Source organism: Oreochromis niloticus, linkage group LG23 (genome assembly GCF_001858045.2).
Source record: "Oreochromis niloticus isolate F11D_XX linkage group LG23, O_niloticus_UMD_NMBU, whole genome shotgun sequence".
In the NCBI taxonomy this organism is placed as follows: domain Eukaryota; kingdom Metazoa; phylum Chordata; class Actinopteri; order Cichliformes; family Cichlidae; genus Oreochromis; species Oreochromis niloticus.
In genome coordinates, this window is record NC_031986.2 from 10,452,845 (window position 1) to 10,466,259 (window position 13,415).

Sequence of the window (13,415 nt, forward strand, 5' to 3'; positions counted from 1 at the left end):
TGTTTGCAGTCCTGATGGGAAAGGCAGTGACAGAGCCAGGCTGGCGGATGTTTAACAGCAAAGCATTTACTGGGGCCTTTTCTTTTTCTTTTTTTTTTGGTACCAAATCTAGTCTGCTCAGCCAAAAAGTACTTCTGAGTAAATCTATCTCTTTCTCTTCTGTCTGGGCTGCCAGAAAATGTTAGAGGGTGGAAAGACAAGTTTATTGGTCAGTTAGCAGAGCTTAGAAGAGTAGTAGATTCCCCTTCATATTTCTAAGTAGTTCAGATCCCTCACTTAAAGACCCGACACAATACAGTTTCCCCATTTCATTTAAAAATACCATTTATTTCCGTAATTAACAAAACATTTGCAACTAAGCCACATGAGGATTTCATTCTAGTTAGAATTTGCTTTAGGTATATGCTGGGTTTCCCGAACAAATTTCTGAGAAACATCCCAAAGAAATCAAAACAATCCCTGTTTTAAAATCCCTCCTTCTAGGTGGTCTTCAAGAGATCACCTGGTTTCTTGAAAAGCCTAGTTTTAGATTGCTCTGACCCACTTGCATGTTAGGGTTAATGTAAGGGTTCTGTGTTGTGCAGAGCCCACTGTTACATTTAGACATTACGAACTCCTCTACTGATGACCGCTGTGTAGTCTCTCGGGGTGGGCAACTTCAGGCTTCAAGGGCTGGTGTCCTGCAGGTTTTAGATATCACCCTGGGTCAACATACCTCAGTTTGGCCTCTGGAGACCTTCAAGACATGTTGAGGAGGTATTTTAGCCATTTTAATCAGCTGTGTTGTATCAAGGACACATCTAAAACTTGCAGGACACCGGCCCTTGAGGCCTGGAGTTCCCCCACCCCTGCTCTAGGTGGTGTTTTGATGCAGTTCTCATCTGCAATGATGACCCTCCACATAAAAGTTTGGTCAGTATAATACAAATGTGGTAAACCTTAGACAGATCATGACCTCAAGGGACTGATCCAAATTTAGCAGGAGTACTGGAACACTGGCAGCACTTCACAAGTTGATAACCTTGAAGGGAGACGAGCATATATTTGTTGTTAAACTGTTAGAACGGGTCTTGCATGAATAGGCGTGACTCCTGCCGGAGACGTTCAGGGTCTCCAGAGCAATGAGTTGCAATGACTTTCCATTGACTCATTGGGCATGTGAGTTTATCCATATCTGTGTTTTGGTCCTAACACCTGAAAAGAACAATACAAGAAGCCTCACAGTATCTCTGTACCATCTGTGGATGTAAGTAAAAACCTAAGAGATGTATCAGAAACATAATCTGTTACTTTGTGGATGCGTTTGCTAAAGTATTTCATCTTTGTTGGAGCTGCTGCCTGCTTGTCTAACCTTTTACACTCTCCTGATGTTTTTATTAGTTGCGAGATTAAAACACTTCAGAGTCTCAATTAGGACACATGATTAGAAGCGAAACCATCTTGGCTGTGGTTGTCTTACCTTAAGCCTTCAAGTTATTATCGTCCACAAACTAATTAGCAAGTTCTCGATAAGCGAGGCTAGACCCATTGTTGCCATAGAAACTGTTAGACTTAATAACAGTGAAAAGGATTGTGCTGTTGGGCAGCTCACGGAGCGCACCCCGCCCTCTCCATCATTTGAATTTGCTTAATTCTGTTTCTAGTTATAGGCCCTCTGTACAATTTTAGGTTGTATTTTTCATTGTCTTGCTACCAGAGAGACACATTTAATTGAGGAAATCAGAGAAAGGTTTAGGGGGTTGTGTCAGAGCGTTGCATCTGAATGTGGGCTTCTCAGACTCGTTTAATGAAAGCAGCAACTTATTGTTGCTGATTTATGATCAAGTCAGATGAGGAAGGTGCTGCAGATTTGGCACGGCTGCTGCCTGTAGGTGAAATGAACTGTCAGAGCTGCCTAAGTGTGAAAAAGAAAAGACTAATAACAGAAATTTAAAGGCATTGTTCACCCCCAAGTTCTATAAGAACAATATCTAACCATGTAATTTAAAACAAAAAAATACATGAAAAACATATATGACATAAATTATATATATATAATGTTTTTGTCTCATTGAACATGTGTGGATGGAATCTTAAATCCATGTCTTCCTACCACAGTTCCTTATGATACAGTACTGTGCAGAAGTCTTTAGCCAGCCCTTAAGATCACCAACAAGGTCATTCCCAAAGAGTTATTAGCCTTAAACTTGGCATATCTTGTCATGGTGTGTTGTATGTCTTTGAAAAACTATGAGGAAAATGGACATGTGGAAGACAAAAGAAAAAATGACAGCTCTAAAAAGAAAAATTAAAAACTATCCACAACAGTATCTGAAAGTCATGTCCTTAGGAAATCCAGCAAATACCTGACACATGACCTGAGAGATTCATCCATCCAATCCAAATTTCAAATATTTGGTTAAAATTCCGCTGTCAATATGTGCAGAGAAGGTGAGAGGAGAGGAGAGGTACAACAGTGAGCGTCTGTAAAACATGATGGTTTGGGGCTGAACGTCAACCAGCAGTGTTCTATCAATCAAAACTGATAGAAAACAGAAACGTACTGGCAGATTCTGATCTACAATGTAATGCCATTGTATACTGTATAAAAGTATACCTTGACAGGAAAGCACACAATGCTACACAGTCAGTCATGGATTGGCCTCCCCAGAGCCCGAACCTCAAAGTTATTGAAGCAGGCAGCCAACATCCAAATAAAGTTTTGAATGTTCTTCAAGAATTCTGGAGAACTATTCCTGAAGACTACTTAAAGAAATGACAAAGCTAGCTAAGACAGTTCAGGCTGTGCTGAAGAATAAAGGCGGTAATACCAAATATTTACTGTCAGGCTTGTTAGAATTGTACCAACTCCATTTTCCCCTTATATACTGTATTTCCATGTACATTTACATATGAAGAAATGAAGGGTGACTCAACACTTTTGCGCAATACTTTATATTAAAGGTTTTTGAGGTGGAAAAGTTGATATTTCATTGTATGTGCCTTTGAGACTGACAGCAAAGTCTTCCTCTTCAAAGTCTCTGTAATTGTGATGGACTTCCACAGGTTCAGATTCAGGTTACTATTTGTTCCCATTGCAGTCATGAGTCATCTATCGTCACATGCACACTCTCAATACGACCATAACAGACGATTACTAACATAGGACATAGTACAAAAAAAAACTTCTATAATAATTTGTTCTTTTGAGTAATGGGACCAGAAACCTTCGCCTAGAAGGAAAAAACTCTGAAACTCACTATGCAACGGGTGTGAGTCGTCAAGAAAAATTCTACCAGCCAACCGCTGTGACTGCCTGGTGTACAGGGATGCCAGGTTCAGCTGTTCCACTGCCGATATCCTGGGAACATCTTTGTGTGCCATTATCTTGACATCTTTTTTGTGCACTGTTCTCTTGAATTTCTTTCCCTTTTTTCTTGTTTTCTCCAAAACATTAAGCACCCACAAGCACTGTTTCCTCCACGCTCAGCAGGACCCTTCCAGCCCCATACAGTACAGTACAATAACACAAATCAGCATGGTTAATGAATTCCCTGTTAACACCCCTCCCACATTTACCCCCAATAACTGCAGCACGCAGCACACCTCGCTGATTGGCGGTTGAGTTGCTTATTTGGTAAATAAAACATTTGTAGAAGCTCAATTAGCGAGGCCTGTTGAGTATGAGACAGCTGTGCTCGCCAGCTGCTTTTTAAAAAAGAGCTTTGCTCCAAGGTGAAGTGAGGAGAAAAGAGAATGTCAGGAACAGGAAGGGAAAATAGTGAAGGTAAGGTGAAGTAGTGTGAAAGCTTGTTTTTCATCAGAGTGGCCTCTTTTTGTTTCAAACATTTAAAACTGTTTGTTCGTAGCTCACAAGCATAGGTCTTCATAAAGCTTTAGCTTTATTTAGAAAGTGGAAAATTTATCATTTTGTTGCGGGTGATTGCAGAAGAATTGGGAGTCTTGGTATGAACGTGCATGTTTTGTCGGTGCACCGACAAAGTAATCAGTAGCTGTTGTGTCAGATATAACTGGAACTATATAAACATGATTATTTATTACTGATATTGTCACAATTACATATTGTCAGTAGATTAGACATGTGACCAACCCGTCTTTGGACAGCTGACAACAAGCCGGCTACAACAACAACAGCTGGTTAAAAGCTGTTATGGCAGCTAACGTTAGGCTCACGTGTCCTAAAAATCACACTTTCTCTCTGATAAGCAGTTTGCTTACATTCTCACATCGTATAAGTGTTAGAGTCCAACAATGATAGCCAATATTAGTGAATCTTTCTTTGAACAGCTAACAGAAGCTAACAACAGCTAAACGCAGCAAAAACAGAAGCAGTTAGCAAGAGAAAAGTTTAGCATATCCTCAACAAGTCGCCTTAGTATCGTTGTCACTGGACAGACAGCCACTTCAGTGACTCATCAAGTTGTATCAGATTTCCTTCACAAAGTTTTACAGCCTCCTCAGCTGGTGTCCAATACACATGGGCACCAGCTGAGGTAAATAGCAGACTGATGGCCTAATCTCACTACAGATAAACAGTGGCCAGAGTGGTTTGTCCTACTGTGGCCACTGTAGCTAGGATTATTCACTTGAATGGAGAACTTAGTTGGCTGCAATCTATAATGTACTGACATCTAGTGGTTAGATTTTACACACTGTGCCTTTAAGTCTGTTTGTTAGCAATTCTTCCCTTAATTTAGCATTGTGATACAGAGCATATCTCCAGAAAATGCAGCTGCAAAGCATAATTGATACAGTTTTTATTTTTCAGAGAGAGAAACCTGTCTGTCTGTATTTGTGTGAGTACCTGGATATCTGTTGATTTTTGTCAGTTCGACAATGCTAATGTTCTCTTCAATTTGCAATGGATTTGTCATTCTATATATAAGTACATACATAAAAGACGTCTTTGGATTTTCCTGGCTTAAAATAGGCCTTTGGGGGTGATCACGCATGTAATCGTGATTGGTCAGCGTGTAGTTAGCATGCTCGAAGTCTTTGTGGTTTAATTGCTATTTTTGGCTGTTTTCAAAAACAGCTAAAGTAAATTAAAGTCCAGTTTTTAAAAATAGTTTAAAAAAATACTATATACATGTTTTTTTTTGTTTGCAGGAAAACTCTGAGCAAATGTATGAACTAGATACCTAATAGTCTGTATATGCTAAATGTCAGCTGTAGCACAAAGTACCACAAAGTTTTTTGGGGGAGTACTTTGGCAGGTCTGTGAACAGGCAAATAGAAATACCCGGTGTTGTCAACATGGTAGCAGAACAAGTATGAGAAATGCAGTACACGTGTCAAAATGAAGCTCCAGCTCGAAGACTGGTGTGGCTTTGAGAAGTCATCAGCATCGGTGTTGAAATTTTTCTCGCCAAATCCTTGCTTGTCACACTGATGAGTACTTACTGTAGTTCTGTCTTTTTACATAACTCCCTGCATATTAAAATCTCAAATAGCAACTCTGCTGCTGTTTTTGTATATGTGTGTGTGTGTGTGAGAGAGAGAGTTTTCACTGGTATTCAAGAGCTTGGCAAGGATTAAGTATCAATTTGATATTTGGACTTTCTCATGAATCTCATATACACCTTAAGAAGGAAAATAAGTCTGGGAATCCAAAGCACCTCAATGCTCGCTCTGCATGAATAATGCTTTTCCTATTTAATCTTCATAACTTTTTTTTTGACTGACAGTTGGTGGGCTTTATTAGATGTCTTAACAGGAAGACCCCTATTGCTCAGCACTGGCATGCGATCCGGCACAATATGAGACAAGTTACTTTTTTCCATTAAGTGTTTGAGACCAGAGGAAAGTCTGATAGCTTTCGGAAATGAATGCAGACATACAGCCGCTTCTAATTTTCTCAGGTCAAATGTAGTTTAGTGCCATCACTGCCATTTAAACATATATTGATGGTGGTTTATGCAGAGTTTATTGCTGGTAGAATCAATTCAATATGTGCGCTAGTGACACAAAAGTTAAATATATAAATATGGAAATATCCGTAGGTGAAGGCAGGAACTGCTGATTGGAGCCGACAACTTGTGTTGAGGGTTATTTTTAACCTTCAAAGGGGCACAGTGGAAATAAAACACTTTAATAGCATATGAATGCATTTTTTCAGGATATAGGACGCCTTGTGTCAAAGGCATGCATATATATCCACTTGTGTTCATATTACTGTGTACTTGAAAGGCAAAAAAGGGGCTAAAATTTAGTGCCGCCTGGAGGAAACAAGCATCATGATTGATTGTAATACGAGGACTGCTGGCACATGGTCCACAAGAACAAATCCCCACTTCTGTGCTTGGTGATAATGCAAATTGGTACATAAAATATCCATGTTTCAGTTTCCCTTTTCTTTTCCTGTGCTTCTTTTTCAGTGGAAGGCTGCACAGACTGGTCGGTGGACTACCTGAAATACAAAGTGCTTCTGGGGGAACCTGTAAGGATTAAATGCGCTTTATTCTATGGATATATTCGGGCCAACTACACCCATGCACAGAGCACAGGACTTAGCCTTATGTGGTACAAAAGCGCAGGACACGGGGACTTTGAGGAACCCATTAGTTTCGATGGCACAAGGATGAGCAAAGAAGAGGACGCCATATGGTTCCGACCAGCAGAGTTGGACGATGTAGGATACTATTCCTGTGTCTTAAGGTAAGTTTTTTTAAGCAAATTGGGGATTTTTTTTTATCTTCAAATATGGCATTCAAAGAAAACCCTCCCTCCATTTCAGGATTATTTTTCCAGCAGTGTGTCAATAAATAATGGGGTAAATAACATTTTCTGGAACCCTGTGGGCACAAGTAAAGCTGTGTGAAAGTCCTCCCCTGTTGATTTCTAATGGAGTCTATCATCTTTGGCCAAAGGAGCACTAGTCCTTGGTCCTCGGAGTGTCATCTCACAGTACGAAGTCCCTTTGCTTCACTTTATATGTTAAATTATTTCCTTATTCTCCTCTTGGGGACTTTAAGCTATTAGGGGCAATTGTTGAATGCATAACTCTTCGACCCTCACTAGTCTTTCTTTGAGCGAAGAGAACGAACAGAAATTCAGTGCAAGGGGAAAAAGCAGTGAAGATAAAAGAAAAGAAACGTAAGGGACTCTTGCTATCTTCGTTTTACACATGCCTGATGGTGGAGGCAGACAGCTGTTTGATTTATGGGTTCCATAAAGTGGTAAAAATTTCTGGCTTCCTAGACGTTTTCATTAACATGAAGGTTGTTGGTGGTCAGTCAGAAAGAATAGACACCCGTAACCATTTCTTTCCTTTTTTTCCTACAGAACAAGGGAAGCTTTGAAACATATCAAAGATAGGAGTGTAATCTTTTAGAAGTCAGTAGAATCCACAGAAACATTCATATTTCATCCTGAACACCAATGATTTCAGTTAGACAGGCAAAAAAAATGGCAGATAATGCGCTCTTGAGCAGTTGCATTCAGCACAGGTTTCCTTGTGTTTCTCAATTCTAAGAGTATCTAGCCATTACTATTCAGCACCATTAGCACTCTCCCCTTTGCTGTGGCAGCCGCCGTGAATAGAAACGGGCAGCACCAATCCAGCCATTCTCTATTCGGTGACGTTGGCAGCATTTTCAGGAGGTAGACAATCAGTCAGCTCTGAGTTATTGTGTAATCACGCAGAAAGTAGAGCCATGAGATTTGATTTGGACGAGTACTGTTGCTTTGTCGCCAGTCTGCACCATTCAGAACCAAATTAAGGGGCAACACTTATTTGCCCATCATGGAGAGAACTAACAATAGTTCTGAATAGCGAGCACTTTTCCATCACAGAGGATTTCTCTCGGCAGGCATTTCTTTGGACTTTTGTTGGCCGTATTTGCTTTCTGCGGATTATTACTGTTTTGTTGTAGAGTTGGGAAACAGTTCACTTTAATATGTAATACTTTCAGCTTTAAGTTTGGCCACAGAAATGGAATATTTATAGGCCAGCTTTGGTACTACAAGCAGCTCTGAGATCAGGTCCAGTTGGGGGAATTCAAAATGATATTGATTAGCTCTGGCCTGCTACAACTCTTTCTTAATACAACTTCCCAGAAGATTTAGTTGTATGTAAAGACATGATTAAATAATTTTTTCAAACCGCTTTTGGCCATCGCAAGCTATGTTTCAATGGAACAGAGTTACAACAGGCAGGCAGTCGAGGTCAGCTGAAATCCCTGAGCTGATGCCCTTATATACATCAAATTATTAAATCTCACATGAAGTGTGATATTCATGCTTAAAGTACATCCTCATAATTGCCAAGCCACTTTGCAACCCAGTTCCACCTGTCATTTCTCTGCTTAGGTCTTGCTGCTGCTCTCCTTGACTCTGGCATTCAATGTATGACTATGGAAATGTTGGAAGGCAAATCTGAAAGTTTGATTTATTGATAGATTAACGTTACAGGGAGAAACACCCTTCAACTATATTGTGAAGGTTGATATTTGATAGTTTGTCCACCAGAGGTCACTCTGCAACTTCCCTGTTGCCAACACTCATGTTTGAAATGCCACAAATGCAACAACCAGCCTGATCCGAGCAGTCAGGTAGAACGTAGGCGAGTATATAAACTACAGATAACTAATGTTAGCGAAATCTGATTCATGTGTCTCAAAGAAACAGAAAATATTGCCACATATTATTATATCAGATTTTTGAATCAACACATATCGGTATTACTCTTAAAAATCCTCTATAAGTCGGACTCAAATCTAAACTACTACAGATGTCAGAGACATCTGCTTTTGACTGTAATGACCTGAACTGCAATAAGGAAATACTGAAGTTTACTTTACAATGATGTAGCAAAGTAGCAAATCACCACATCAGATAAAGATTAGGGTGAATTATTAGTCTGTTTGATAACTAATCATAATTCAGGTTTTTATGTGGCATTTGTTTTCTGACGCCTCTGCAAAGAGCTACACAACAAAGAATATAATCAACATTTAAATATAGCTCAGTTAAGTTTATGCGGTTGGTTATGGCTGGTTTACTATGCTTACCAAATTATTTTGGTGTGGTCCAATGAAGTTGGAGACTTCTCACTGCCACTGATGACATATATGACATGAACTTGACATAAGATTAGATTTTTTTGCCAGGTAATAATTTCCATAACAAACTCACTGTTATTTGATCCTATAGGTGAGATGATCTTAAAATGTTTCCCTTAGCAGGTTAGCTCTTCTAAGGTCACAGTATCAATGGTGGTGTGTTAGCTTCCCTTTTGTGAAATGAATCAATAACTTTTCATTCAACTCCCCAAACATATAATCCACAGAGCAACTTGTAATTTGTCACAAGGTGTTTACTGTCAGTTTTAAAACAGTCGGATTGAGGGAATAGACTGAATACTGCGCAGAGTTGCACATGCTTGATTATGTAATAATAACTTATTAACCTTGTAGGTAAAGGGCGTTTTCTCTTGACTGGCTCATTAGTCAGCTCTATACAGTGACATAAGGTGGCTTTTAACTGGGGGAAGGGCCTGCTTTAAAAAGGCTTGGGAGGATTATGTTATTGGATACTGTGTGTGTTTCTTTGTGTGAGTGTGTGTGTGTGTATTTTGCATGTTGGGTTTCATGCAGTGTTCTGAGGCCCATAGCAATACATCAAAATCGACCACATGGGACCATCAAATTAAGAAGATTTATAGTGTGGTGTTAGCATATGCTGTGAATTCTGGTGATTGGAGTCTCAATAATAAGCCCAGAGGACTGATAGTGGAGCAGTGGATTCTGTGGAAGAGGCTTTACATTGCTTCCTCATACTAGATTTAAAAAGTCTGTAAAGTAAATGGTAGAAAATATAGCTAATATAATATAACAACAGCTAATATAACGACTCAAAGATGAAGCAGATAATGTTGATTATCAAATAAAAGTCTGGCACATATATAAGCTGGATCTCATAGTTACTGTGTTAGATGCAACAGAAATGGGAAACTGTACAGATGGGAGTGAGTTTGACAACAACCATATTGCTATGGCCTTGAAACTTGTGGACTGTGTTGCTAATTCCTTGCTGCCAGTTACCACAGGGCAACTTCAGAGGTCTTCTAAAGTCCAGGTCTCAGCAGGTCAATTTCTTGGGGGCGGGGGGGCATCATGCTAAGGGCTCACAGGAGTTGTTATAACACTGTGATTCATCAGTGCACATATATCACACGGTGTGCTGCCTTCATGTCGTTTAGTGTCAGAGATTAAAGAAAGAAACCTCAAAGTGCTTCTACAGGGACAACACATGAGCAGGTGCTGTTAAAGACTAAGCTGTTTACTCATAGAGCTCAACAGCCTGAGGTTTTAGCCATAGTTGGTTTTGTCACATTCACATCATTTTCCACTCAAAGTTTGAAATGTTAAACTTTGCAGGCATACAGTCGATGTTGACAACAAAGCAGAAATGCAGCATTTTGCAAAGTGCATGGATGTGCGAGCCAAAAGGAAATAGTTACAGCACTTGCAGCAGGAAATAATACAACTAACTCAACCAAGTATCTAGTGTCTTCTTTAAGTCTATTGTTATGTATTTGTGGATAGTTTTGTCCTGGGAGGGAAAAGTGTATTTTTTTATAGGGTAAGTAGAAAAACATCATGCAAAATAAAGCTGCATAGTCGATGCAGATGTTTTCATTACAGCCCTTCTTTCCTCAGATCGAGTGAAAGTTGGATGCTTGCTGTTCACACTGTGATGCCACAGTATAGCCAAAAAACACGTCCTCGTTACCGCATCACATTCCCGAAGCCAGGAGAGACACTTTAAAGTGGAGATACATTATTCAAGAGTAAATGTTGCCGCTTCGATGCAGATTGTGCTTATTTCTCCAAAATTATTAGGGAAAAACAGCCGTAGCCATATTATGTCTAGTATCACTGGAGCCTGAAATGTCTATAGGCATTTACAAGGTGGGGGAATTATTTGTTGGAGCTGATTCTGGAGCTGTCAAGATGAGCATCTCCTGTTATTAGCCTAGGAAATTGTATGTATATAGTGTGTTTTCAGGGTTCAAAGGTATTTTGTAATTTTATTTTAATATTGTGATATGCTGAAAGCATGTTTGAGATTTATGTCATGTGATTGGCCTTTGTAAATATATATAGCTGGAGTCATAGACCTGCTACCATCGAGGTTGTTCCCAGCTCTTCCATAAAGTCAAAATGTTCTGTTTCTGAGCTATAATATATGAATCCGTAAAGGATACCTGAAAAATGTTTTTCCTGTTGTTGTAAAGATATAGATTTATGAACCACGTCACAGCCTGTTGAGATGTTCTGTCAGTGTGACTCATTTCAATTCCCAATCACCGCAGCCAAGCCAGGGGATCTGCTTCTGCTTTGTGTCAGGAGCGTGGGTCCTATAGATGATCGGCGCTTGCATATGTTAACATATCACATTTGGTTTAGACGCTTGGCAATGTTTTTAGGTGACGTTCCTCACCGTTTGAAGCATGAGGGGTCCTAAGGAATTAGAGCACTCTGGTAGAACGAATGGATCGCAGCATAACAATAAATCATGTCTCACTGGATACAATTCATACTCGAGCACATTGCAACAGTTGAATCCCTGCTGCTATGGGCTCTCACAATGTTATTGTCTCAGAACAAGTATTGATAGAGACAAGTGTGTCCACGAATGATGTGCATTATTGTTGTAGATGATCTCACGTAGACGGAATCAGAAATAATCTTTTTATGGGCTTATGTTTGCATTTTATTTCTTTCTTATATAAGAATAAATGTGATTTAATGAGGTCAAGTCTACTTCAAATTAAAAATTGCTAATTTATTTTAATTTTTTTTTTAGATGTTTAAATTTTTAATTGACATGAAAATTAATGAAAAGTTTGACTGATTATGAGTATCTATAATTGAAATGGCATATAGTTTAGTACAAAAGAATGGCAGTAAAATGGGTTACATTTGTGTTTTAATTTGTTTCAATGTATTGGAAAGTTAACAAGAAACGCAAACAGGAACATCCAACGATAAAAGTGCAGTTGCCTAAACACCCACTTGAGGCTGACTAACAGAGCAAGGTTTTGAGTTTTATATTAAAATGCTTTAAATTGAAGTTAGCATTTTTATAGGCTCCTACAATGCAAAGTTTTGGTCTTTATTGTTGAGCAGAGGCTGATTTTTTTTTTTCCATTTCTCACCTGTTTAAATTGCATATAGACTTGAAGTTGCATTATTAGCTGTGTAGCTTCTTTTACAGGTCATGGGGTGGCTGTAGCTCAGGTGGTAGAGCAGGTCACCTACTAATTGGAAGGTTGGTGGTTTGATCCAAGTATTGATGCCAAGTATTCTTGGGCAAGATACTAACCCCATGTTGCTCGCCAATGCATCCATCGGAGTAGGAGGAACGTAGAAACAGCGTAGAAAAAAGTGCTTGGGTGAATGTGGAAGTTGTGTTAAGCACTTTGAGTGCTCAGAGTAGAAAAGCGCTACATAGGAACCAGTCCATTTACAAAACTCACAGTCACTAGACTGACTCCATCTTACTGCTGTTAAATCGCTGTCTCCACACACCAAAGTTTATGAACTGGTCCCCGTTTTTGAAGTAGCCATTTTAAAGGCAACACAACCCAAGAACCAAATGTTCTTCTGTCTCCAGCCACTGTTTTCCCCAGTGGGATTGTAGTGTTAGCTAGCTGGAGTTACTAAACGGGGATCTTTTGGTTGTGTTTGTAGTGCTAGAACCTTTTCATGAACATTTTTAATGTAATTATTTGTCAAATATTATGACTTAGTGTGTTGTTAATTGTACTAAAAAGACTGTCCAAGCAGTTCTATACATGCCTCAGTTGTGGTAAGGGGAATTCTAATATTTTATTCATACATGGTACTAATTAGCAGGTATTTCTCTGTTTTCATACAGTTTAAGAGTGTAGCTTCCTTGCCAAGTTTAGAGGCATTAGCTCTTATTCTACTTTTACTACCGTTACTTCTGGCTCCTAAAAACCAAGAAGCAGTGGTTAAAAGGTGACAAACCTATATCATGAAAATGGCAGTCAATCATTGGGTGATGTCTTAGTGGGTTTGGTAATTTATGAGAAAAATAAAATGCAGCTGCGTAAAAGATTAAAAAAATGTTATACTGATATAATTTTCATTATGCTCAGGTCTACTGAGATGAGTGTGAAAGGCTAATACAGCTGTTAAGAGCACAGGATATTAGGAAGGATGCTTCTCAGCGTATTGCCCCAGTGAAAGAAATCCCAGGGAAGTCTTGCAGGAATATGCTTTCCGAGCAGCTTGGACACCATGTGGCATAATAGACACGTTGACAGAGACACATCTGTACTGGGTAAAAAAAACAACAACCATGAACATCTTTATAAGTTTGTCAGTTTGTGAAGTTTTGAGTCTGAAAAGCAGCTGGAGAAAATGTGCTAACAGGGTGTAGAT

At 39.3% G+C, this 13,415-nt stretch overlaps 1 protein-coding gene across 2 annotated transcripts in view; it reads left to right on the forward strand.

Annotated features, from left to right (window-relative positions):
• Positions 1 to 13,415, forward strand: part of LOC100693228 (interleukin-1 receptor accessory protein-like 1) — a 319,171-nt gene that overhangs the window by 111,737 nt on the left and 194,019 nt on the right. For both annotated transcript variants that reach the window (XM_005450017.4, XM_013268902.3), the window contains exon 3: positions 6,378 to 6,657. In XM_005450017.4, the coding sequence (XP_005450074.1) occupies positions 6,378 to 6,657 (280 nt within the window). The remainder of the gene's footprint in view (positions 1 to 6,377; positions 6,658 to 13,415) is intronic.